The 11,327-nt window shown below is 36.2% G+C and overlaps 1 protein-coding gene across 1 annotated transcript in view; it reads right to left on the bottom strand.

Annotated features, from left to right (window-relative positions):
- The window catches only part of LOC108519759 (cilia- and flagella-associated protein 47-like), a 17,585-nt gene that overhangs the window by 1,951 nt on the left and 4,307 nt on the right, over positions 1-11,327 (bottom strand). Inside the window, exons 4-5 of the mRNA XM_017858977.1 lie at positions 8,663-8,879; positions 8,120-8,361 (exon numbers count right to left, since the gene is read on the bottom strand). Of these exons, the coding sequence (XP_017714466.1) occupies positions 8,120-8,361; positions 8,663-8,879 (459 nt within the window). The remainder of the gene's footprint in view (positions 1-8,119; positions 8,362-8,662; positions 8,880-11,327) is intronic.

The following is an 11,327-nucleotide window of genomic DNA, read 5'->3' as shown; positions in this document are numbered from 1 at the left end:
ACAGTAGGATAATCACTAAAATGCTAGGGCTAAAAGTTTTAGATTTAAAGGTATGCCCCAAAGTCAAAGTTGCAGTGCAGAAGGCAGGTGATTTCTGCATTTCCAAGTGAGGTATCCTGTTCATCTCACTGGGATTGGTTAGGCGGTGGGTGCAGCCCAAGGAGGGTGAGCAGAAGCAGGGTGAGGCATCGCCTCACTCAGGAAGTGCAAGGAACAGGGGACCTCCCTTTCCCAGCCAAGGGAAGCCATGAGGGACTGTGCTATCCAGCCCAGATACTATGCTTTTCCCATGGTTTTTGCAATCCGCAGACCAGGAAATTCCTTGTGCGCCTACACCACCAGGACCTTGGGTTTCAAGTACAAAACTGGGCAGTTGTTTGGGCAGATACCTAGCTAGCTGCAGGAGTTTTGTTTTTGTTTTTTTTTTTTTTTTTTTTCATACCCCAGTGGCACCTGGAATGCCAGCAAGACAGAACAGTTTACTCCCCTGGAACAGGGGCTGATGCCAGGGAGACAAGCGGTCTCACTCAGAGGATCCCACTCCCACAGAGCCCAGCAAGCTAAGATCCATTGGCTTGAAATTCTCACTGCCAGCACAGCAGTTTGAAGTCAACCTGGGACACTTGAGCTTGGTGGGGGGGAGGGGCGTCTGCCATTACTGAGGCTTGAGAAGGCTGTTTTCCCCTCACAGTGTAAAATAAGCTGCCAGGAAGTTCAGACTGGGCGGAGCTCACAGCAGCACCACAAAGCTGCTGTAGCCAGACTGCCTCTTTAGATTCCTCCTCTCTGGGTAGAGCATCTCTGAAGAAAATGCAGCAGCCCCAGTCAGGGGCTTATAGATAAAATTCCCAAAAACAACAACAACAACAATGTCTAAGCTGAGAGCCAAATCAGGAATGTGATCCCATTCACAACAGCCTCCAAAGGAATAAAACACCTGGGAATACAGTTAACCAGGGAGGTGAAAGATCTCCACAATGGGAATTACAAAACGTTAGTGAAGGAAATCAAGGATGACAAAAACAAATAGAAAAATATTCTATGCTCATGAATTGAAAGAATCAACACTGTTAAAATGACCAAAGCAATGTCCAGATTCAATGCTATTCCTATCACACTACCACTGACATTCTTCACAGAATTAGAAAGATATTATTTTAAAATTCATATGGAACGATAAAAAGAGCCCAAATAGCCAAGACAATCCTAACCAAAAGGAACAAACTTGGAGGCATCAACTTCTAGTTATCCATATACTACAAGAATACAGTAATGAAAACAGCTTGGTACTGGTAGAAAAACAGACACGTAGACCAACGGAACAGACTAGAGAGTCCAGAAGTAAAGCCACACATCTACAACTTTCTGACCTTTGACAAAATTGACAAAAACAAGCAATAGGGAAAGGACTCCCTATTCAACAGATAGTGCTAGGATAATTGGCTAGCCACATGCAAAACAATGAAGTTAGACCCTTTCCTTACACAACACACAAAATCAACTCAAGATGCCTTACAGATTAAAATGTAAAGCCTAAAATTAAAAATCCTGGAAAATAACCTAATAAATAGCATTCTGGAGATAAGCCCTGGCAAAGATTTCATGATGAAGATGCCAAAAGCAATTGCAACAAAATCAAAAATTGACAAATGAGACCTAATTAAAGAGCTTCTGTACAGCAAAATTATTAACAGAGTAAAAATACAACCTACAGAATGGGAAAAAATATTTTCAAACTACGTATTTAACAAGTCTAATATTTAAAAATGGGCAAAGGATATGAACAGACATTTCTCAAAATAAGACATTCATGCAGCCAACAAGCATATGAAAAAAAATTCTCAACATCACTAATCACTAGAGAAATGTAAATCAAAACCACAATGAGATACCATCTTATACTAGTCAGAATGGCTATTCCTAAAAAGTCAAATAATAACCAATGCTGTTGGGGTTACAAAGAAAACAGAACACTTATACACTGCTGGTGGGAGTTTAAATTAGGTCAGCCACTGTGGAAACCAGTTTGGTATTTCTCCAAGAATTTAAAATACAACTACCATTTGACCCAGCAATCCCATTATTGGGTATATAGCCAAAGGAATATAAATTATTCTACCATAATGACACATGCATGTGTCTGTCACTATTAACCATAGCAAACACACAAAATCAAACTAAATACCCATCCACACTAGACTTGATAAAGAAAATGTGGTACATATACACCATGGAATACTACATAGCCACAAAAAAGAATGTGATCATGGCCTTTGCAGCAACCTTGATTGTAGCTGGAAGCCATTATCCTAAGCAAACTGATGCAGAAGCAGAAAATCAATATCACATGTTCTCATTTATAACTAGGAGCTAAACATAGAGTACACATGGACACAAAGAAGGGGAAAACAGACTTTGTGTACTACTTGAGGATGGAGGTTGGGAGGAGGTACTACCTATTGGGTACTATGCTTATCACCTGAGGGTCAATCGGTACACAAAATTCATGTGACAGGCGATTTTCCAATGTAACAAACCTGCATATGTACCCCTGAACCTAAAATAAAAGTTTTAAAAAATGTATATTTTGTCTAATTGTTATACCATCACTCCAGTTTTCTTATGTTTCCCGTTTGCAAGTTTTTTATCCTCTTACTTTTATCCTGTTTCTTTGGATTTCGGCTACTGTTGTAGATTGTTTGTGGTAGATATTTCAGTTTTTGCTGTTGTTTTAATATCTAGTAGACAGTCCTTGCCTTTTTATTTGATACTTGTTTAATGCTTTCATATTTAGCGCTAGAATTGATATATTTGAATTTATATCTGCTCTTTTATATTTTGTTTTATGTTTGGCTCATGTATTTTTATTCTTTATTCCACCTTTACTATGTTCTTTGGTACTAAGTGAATATTTTCCACTGACATTTTAATTTGTGTAATTATTTTCCCCTTTATGCTGTTTGTAGAAATGTTACTCTTACATAACTTTACTCCCCTTTTTCTCCTGTATGTGGTACTGTTATATTTATTGTATATTTATGTTACAATCTCAACAATATATTTTTATAGCTATTTATGCAATTTTGTTTTACATAAGCTGGAAAGACAAAGAGAGCAATTATGTATGTACATATATAATCACATATATATATACACATATATATATGTTTGTGATATTAACCTTCTTATTGTCCAAATAAATAAATATAATACATGTGAAAAATACTTGGGGAAACAGTTTCAAGTATATAGGAGGAGGGTGAAGCTAAAGAAACTTTGTGTCCATAGCAAAAGAGGTTTGGGGAAGAGTTTTTTCAGATGAGAACATTGTTGCCCTAAACAAAATGAGGGTACTGTTGGGAAGAGGAACCAACATCAGATATGAATTTAGCAACGCCTGCCAAAATAAGAGAGAGATATAAACAAATAATTGTTGATGACATAACAAATGCATAATAGGAGCAGAAACAAAGGGTAAAAAAACCTAAATTAGCCAAAAAGCTAGAGGAAACTTCATTATATGGAGGTGGCATGTGAATTGTGACATGAAGGACGATCAGGAATTCTGCAGAAAGACAAATCCTGGGGAATATGTAAAAGTCAGGTTACAGAACAGCTTTTTCCTGTTCTTTGGGGTTTGGGGAAGATTGTGATGGGAAGTAATTTCTGCAAAGAAGATTCAGTCCTATAAATAAAGCCATCTTAGTGCGCTGAGAGGAGTTGAAAGCAGTGAAAGAATTATACATCCATGTTGACAGGTCAGCTTGAGAAGAATTTTCTCCCTCCAATGAGCACAGTTATATATTTTTTCTTCAGGAATATTAAGAATACCAGGGGTATGGGAAAGAAATTGGATGGCCGTGAAGGAAAACAAAGCATTTCTCCCCAATATATTAAGACTGTTAAATTAAAAACACAGGAGAACACTGGGCCTCAGCCTCTGTTTGCCTGATGTTGGGACGTAAATCCTTCCTTACTGGAGATGCCACTTGCTTACTGCCCCAAAGAAGACATCAGCAGGCACCAGAGAAATCTGGGAGCAGATTTTAGATGTATGTTTAAGATATTCTAGACAAACCTTCTTCAGTTTCTTTGAACAGGTATCAAACAGTGGTTGTTGTATTATCAGCATTCCAGCTATAGGTGCTGACCAACCATCTGATACTGTGCTGAGTGTTTAAAAAGCTCAACACCCTATACTTTTCCTTGTATTAATATTTCTCTATTCTAACTAGGGAGTAATGGGCTGGGCTTGCCTTACGGCTGCCATGGTAAAATTCACCTTCTTATATTTTTCTGCCTTTTAAAAGACTGGAACTGCATTCTCCTTTGTCTTGCTATGCTAAGATGTATTGCTCCTTGTTAAAATACTATTTAAATAAGACCTCTAAGCCACTGCCTTGAGAGAGATACTTTTGAACTGAGGCCTCTCCTATGTGATCAGCACAGCATGCATCAATAAATTTCTGCTGGTTTTCCTTTTGTTGTTCTGACTTTTGTTTTCAAGAGAGTATCTCAGTTAAAAATTTATGAGGATTGAGAAAATAAATTAGATTTTCTCCTCTTCGGCTGGATTGAGCAAGGCTGGGACTGGTAGAGCTGGTACTGCATATAACCAAGGAGTGAGAGGAGTGAGAGAGAGTGAATTATCAAAAACAAGTTCATGAATTGTGTGATTCAAGGATTTAGTAAGGATAAAGATAACAAAGACAAAAACAAAACAAGACAAGCAGAAGCATGAACAATACCCACAGAAAAAGTCAAATTAGAAGTGAATTCTGTCTTAGAAAATATCAATCCACTCTTGGCCAGGCATGGTGGCTGTAATCCCAGCACTTTGAGAGGCCGAGACAGGCAGATCACCTGAGGTCGGGAGTTCGAGACCAGCCTGACCAACATGGAGAAACCCCATCTCTACTAAAAAATACAAAATTAGCTGGGTGAGGTGGCACATGCCTGTAATCCCAGCTACTTGGAAGGCTGAGGCAGGAGAATCGCTTGAACACGGGAGGTGGAGGTTGTGCTGAGCTGAGATCGCACCACTGCACTCCAGCCTGGGCAACAAGAGTTACTTTGTCTCAAAAAAAAAGAAGAGAAAAAAGAAAATATCAATCCACTATTATATTCCTCCCTTACAATATCCACTATCAAACACAAAACACAAAACCTATCATGCTTCAGGGAAAAAGGAAAAAGACATTATAAATTTTATTTGAATTACTCATTTTAGTTATAAAAATATAGAGATGAGCATATGATAAATGTATGTCCAGGATGCAAAACTGATATAGCACAAGAAAAACAGCTTGGTTAAAAAGTCACTTCTATTTATAAAAATGGTAAAACAATATTGAAATTGAGTAATCATTTTATAAATATTCTGGAAAAGGAACTTAAGCAAAAACTGAGATGCTACAAATACAAACACTTTTTCAATGCTATATGAGATAGATTTTAGGATTATAATCATTGTATTACTTAAAAAGACGTAAGTACTAATGCATTAGTTAACAAAACTTTTAATTGAAATTTAATATATGTGTTGTTTGTATCTTTGGTAATTGTTTGGTAAACTTATAAAGAGGTATCCATGAGACAAAGAATAAGTAAATGTAAAAATTCTCCTGTAAATAAGAGATACAACATAAAGAACATAACTGGTGCTCCAGTTATAATATCAATAATTCCCTTCTCCTTTACAAAATTAAGTATCATCATTACATTTCATGGCAGCCATAAGGGGCAAGTTCAGCTATTCCTCCCTAGTTGAGAACAGAGAAATATTAATACAAGGAGAAGTATAGGGGTAGTGTGCTTTTTAAACACTCTTAGCACAATATCAGATGGTTGGTCAGCACCTATAGCTGGAATGCTGATAATACAACAACCACTGTTTGATACCTGTTCAAACAAACTGAAGAAGGTTTATGTAGAATATCTTAAATGTACAGAAATATGTTCTTTCTTCTCTAATTACTCTCTATTTCAATAGATTGAGGCAGGATCCAGTATTTTCAGTATTATAATTTATAAAGAGCTCAGTCAAGTGAATCTGTGAAATACTGATGAAAGTATACCTCAGATACTTAATAAATTATGATCTAGAATGGTTTTAAATCAATCCACATTAATAAGAATATCAAATAGCTGTGTCAGTGATCTCCAGACCTAATGAAGGGACTGTCCTACTCTTCCACTTGTTAAATTTGTCAAAATCTCTATCTACACATCCACACTAAAATTAAGTGAATTTAATATTTAAGATTGTTTTTATAACATTCCCTGTTACAAGCACTTTCAGAGTTATGTAAAATACTGATTTGGAAATGACTGATACTCACAAGAAAATATGTTTAAGGCAAGATTTCTACACACCAGGACTCGTCTGAAATATGAAGTACAGTCTATTTCTATTTAGACTCTAAATAATTACTATTGCTAAATTAGACTTAAAGAGGGAGCGAGGGGAAGGGGAAGGGAAATAGAAAGGGAAGAAAGGAGGGAGGAAAGATGGAAGGAAGCAGGGAGTAAGGGTTTACTAATGAGGATGGATGGAAAGGTACAGAATAGGTTATTATTCTGAGGATCATTTCAGGAAAAAAATTCCAAACAGATTTAGAAAATTTTCATAATACAATGGCTATCCATTTATTTGGCCCCTACTCTTTGCCAGGCATTAGAGAAGTTTCCCAAACATTTAATCTTTGAGATGTATTCATCTCTCCATTTTACAGATGAGGAAACTTGTATTCATAGAGTACTTTGCTTAAGTTAAAATAGCTAGTGAGCAGATAAGATTATCCAAAGTCTGTTTTACTTTCCATTCATGCAAAATTGGACTTCGGCTGTTATAAAGCACCAAATGAGTCACTATAGATACAAAGATCCAGCCCTTTCATCTAGCTGGAAAGGCATGACATGTACATAAAATAAAGATACCGCATTGATCATTCAACTTCTAAATTGCGATCTTATTTCCTAAATGATAGCTTGTGCCATCATGAGGTCCTCACAGTACATCACAAGGATGTTTGCCAAATCTGACAGGCTACTAAATAAGTCACAGTTTAGCAGTTACGAGTGTTCATGTTATAGCGGGTGTACCACGTGGAATTATAGACTCCAGGGAATGGCGGAAGCAAGGTGAAGAGGATGGTTCACAAACACAGGGCACGTCAAAAGTGGTATATCTGAGATTGTCTTCTATTAATTAAAAATCATCTTATTTAGTTTTAAGTTCTTAATTTTATTAATTGGATTTTATGAGTTGTATTAAATATTGACTGCAATTTCTAGATCTTTCTAAAAGAATTCATACTCTAGAAAAATATGTCATTCTGAATCATAGATTATCATCATGATCTAACTAAAACGAAACAAAATTTATTTTGTCCCTAGGTATCTGTGATGATCAATTTTATTTGTCAACTGCTCCAGGCTGTTAGGGCTCAGTTATTTGGTTAAACTCCAGTCCAGATGTTGTTGTGAAAGAGTTTTTTTTAATGTAATTAACACTTAAATCAGCAGGCTTTTTGAAACAGTTAATTGACAAAGACTATATACATTCAAGGTGTACAACATAATGATTTGATATGCATACATAATATAATAATGATCACAATCAGGTAATTAACATGCAGATTACCTTTCATAATGTGGGTGGGTCTCATCCAGTTATTTGAAAGCCTTAACAGAAAAGACTGATGTCCCAGAACGAATAATAAATTCTGCCTCCAGAATGCCTTTGGACTCAAGACTCCACCATCAACTCTTCCCTGTATCTCCAGTCTGCCACCCTGCCCTGCAAATTTCAAACTTGCCAGCCCACACAACCACACAACCTGTGAGCCAGAACCAGTTCCTTAAAATGTCTCTCTCTTTATCTCTCTCTCTGTGTCTCTCTCTCTCCCTGTTGGTCTGTTTCTCTGGAGAACCCTAATAAGGGTTCCATATTTCCAAATCATATTATGTCTGTAAAAATAAATACCCCTGATGACAGTATCTGATTTACTTCTGTACTCTTGGTACCAGTACACAGTACACACTCGATAAATACTACCAGAATACATGAATACATGAAAAAATAAATGTCTGAATCAAACAAACAATAAACCATTACCTTTAGCTGGACAAATAGAAAATGCTATCCCTCTTCCTGTGTTTACGGGTTGCCATTGAAACTGAGCACGACAATTCTGATGATTATACAATCTAACTGTCCCCCGAAAACATGTTTTCATGAAGAAGCCTCGTGGTCTTAATACTAGCTCATTAGAAGATAGCTCAAGTGTTACTAGCTGGACAACTGCCATCACTAGGATGTGTCCACTGGGTACGTTGTTCACTGTAAAGGTGAAAGACCTGTAATGCAGCAAAAGCATCCAAATTTAACTGATAATAGCTATCTGTAATTATAGAATTCAGCTACATGTAAAATGCACATAGCATTGATTAACATCCACAATTCTTAGCATGTAATACTTTATGAGAGATAATTAGATTGTTACTAAACTATCAATCTATATATCTAAAAATTGATGCACATATAGCTTCTATGTTTGGAGAACAAATATATACAATACAATTATTCAGGCAAATAAATACATATTCTACAAAAGTACACTTTGATTCTAACAAACAGAAATTCAAAAATAACTCCTACTTCCAAAATTTTCCAACAGTGGGAGATTCAAATACCATCGAAATATAAGTACTGGATGTAGGTGGAATCACATATGAAAATTGGTTGGTCTTCCGAAGTTCTTCTAAAGTAGTATCTAACTGGAGCAAAACATGCATAGGTAGCATATTAACAACATGAAGTAGACGAGTATTTGGAGAGTTCACACAAATATTACTGAAGTTAAGGACAGAAGGCCCTGAAAAAAATGAAAAGTATTTTGTTAAGTTTAAAGATGGCAAATGAGCTCCCTTACTTTTTAAGCTTTCAAAATATATTTTGATCAATTTGTATAAAAAAGAAATTTTAAAAAATACAATAATATCAGAAATTACTAAATAAGCATTTTTTTTCCAGATGATCATAATTAAATGTTTGGACATTATTGGCTATAATTCAATATAAATATATTCTAATTATATGGAAAATTATATGACTAAATAAGAACCATTCACTATAACTTATCTTAGCACCTTAATTTGCAACACTTCAACACCTCCTCTATTCCCACTAGTGCAAGTATTTTGTTTACTTAACTATAATTTACGGAAACTGGTGAATTTCCCATGACCCATTGCTTAAGTTTTCCCCTTAAAATGCCCAGGATTTTATATCAAAGCAATTTTAATAATTTTAAGTTTTGCCCTGCCTTTTAGTTAAAACTGGCATATAGTAAACTGAACATACTTAAAGTATAGAATTTCATTAGTGTTCATATATGCATACACCTGTGAAACAATCACCACGATAAAGAGTGAACATTCACCACTCCAAACATTTTGTGGCCCTTTACATTCCTTCTCTCCTACCATTCTACATGTTTTACATGCTGAATTCCCCCTAGAGACAGAATCAGCCCATGCACACCAATCAATCATCCTTTGTCCACATCTTCCTCATGGTCACCTTAACTGTGGTTAGAATGAAATGAGAACTCCCAATTCAGACCATTATAGCCACAACTTCTTTAATCATAATTGTCCTTCAATTAGTTGGTGAAAACGGACCTAGAAGGGTATACTGTATAGCACTTCTGCAAGTTTAAAAAGGAGTTTTCACTTGTTCTCCTAACTCACAGTCAGCCCAGATGCCTCATGTCTTTACCTCACACAGGTATCTGTCTCTGTTCAAATATACTTCTCAGAGATGTTAACCACCTGGTAAAAGAGACTCTCCATGAAAACATTCTATTATTCTCGATCTACTTAACCTGCTTTATGTTTCTTCACACCTTGTATACCAATGATGTATTATATAAGGATAGGTTTATTATCTTCCTCCCACCTCACCCAAATGTAATCTCTATTAGAGCAGGGGCTCAGTCTGTTTTCTTCATTGCTGTATCTCCAGAACCCAGAACTGTGTCTAGTATATGGTGGTCATTCAATTAACACTTATAAAATGACTAAATGGATAAAGGAATTACAATTAGACTTTAAGCATTTTCTAATGCAGCATACTCATCTTACGGATGAAGTGTTTTCACTAAAACTTTCTAAACACTTATTATGTGTAAGTTACTCGGTTCACACAATTATACTATAGGGTAGGCAATATTATCACTTCCCATTTCACAAATGAAGAAACTGAGACCTGCAGAGGTAAACCCTAATGTCACTGCACTAGTAGGCTGCAGAACCAAACCCAGTTTGGTCTCATTACAGAGCCTTCCTACTCTATAGCACACATGGTGTTCCTGAAGCATACAAACACAATTCCAGAGGGAACTAAGCTAAGAATCCAAGTTGCAGGTATATCTATATTATGCTACAGATAAACACATACACAGAACATTTTCTATAATAAGAAAGCAAATATTTGAATAAAAAATTGGGCAAAGAGGCCGGGCGCAGTGGCTCATGCCTGTAATCCCAGCACTTTGGGAGACCAAAGCAGGCGGATCACAAGATCAGGAGATCGAGACCATCCTGGCTAACACAGTGAAACCCTGTCTCTACTAAAACTACAAAAAATTAGCCAGATGTGGTGGCGGGCGCCTGTAGTCCCAGCTACTCGGGAGGTTGAGGCAGGAGAATGGCATGAACCCAGGAGGCAGAGCTTGCAGTGAGCTGAGATCACACCACTGCACTCCAGCCTGGGCGACAGAGCAAGACTCCGTTTCAATAAATAAATAAATAAATAAATGGGCAAAGAATTTAAAAGACATTTCTCCAAAGACTATATACGACATACATAGACATTTGTCTAAGTACATGAAAATATATTCAACATCTTATTCATTTAGGGAAATGAATATCAAATCCACAATGAGATAACATTTCATACTCACTAGTAGGTCTATAATCAAAAAGACAGAAAATAATAGTGCTGGTGAGAATGTTGAAGAAATTGTGACCCTTATACATTGCTGATAGGATTACAACTTTGTGCAATCACTTTGGAAAACATTTTAGAGGGTTTTTTTTTTTTAAGTTAGATATAAATTTATTGTACAACCCAGAAATTCCACTCCTAGAAATCAGATAATTTTATGTGAATGTTCATAGCAGCATTATTGATCATAGCCTCAAATTGAAAACAACTTAATGTCCATCAACTGGGGAACTGATAAACAAAATGTGGTATACTCATAAAACAGGGTGCTGTTTCAACAGAAAAAGGACAAAAATATTCATACTACCACATG

This window comes from Rhinopithecus bieti, unplaced genomic scaffold, assembly GCF_001698545.2.
Source record: "Rhinopithecus bieti isolate Rb0 unplaced genomic scaffold, ASM169854v2 scaffold_49857, whole genome shotgun sequence".
Lineage (NCBI taxonomy): Eukaryota > Metazoa > Chordata > Mammalia > Primates > Cercopithecidae > Rhinopithecus > Rhinopithecus bieti.
Note: the sequence above shows the minus strand (reverse complement) of the source record. Positions and strands in the feature narration are given on the sequence as shown.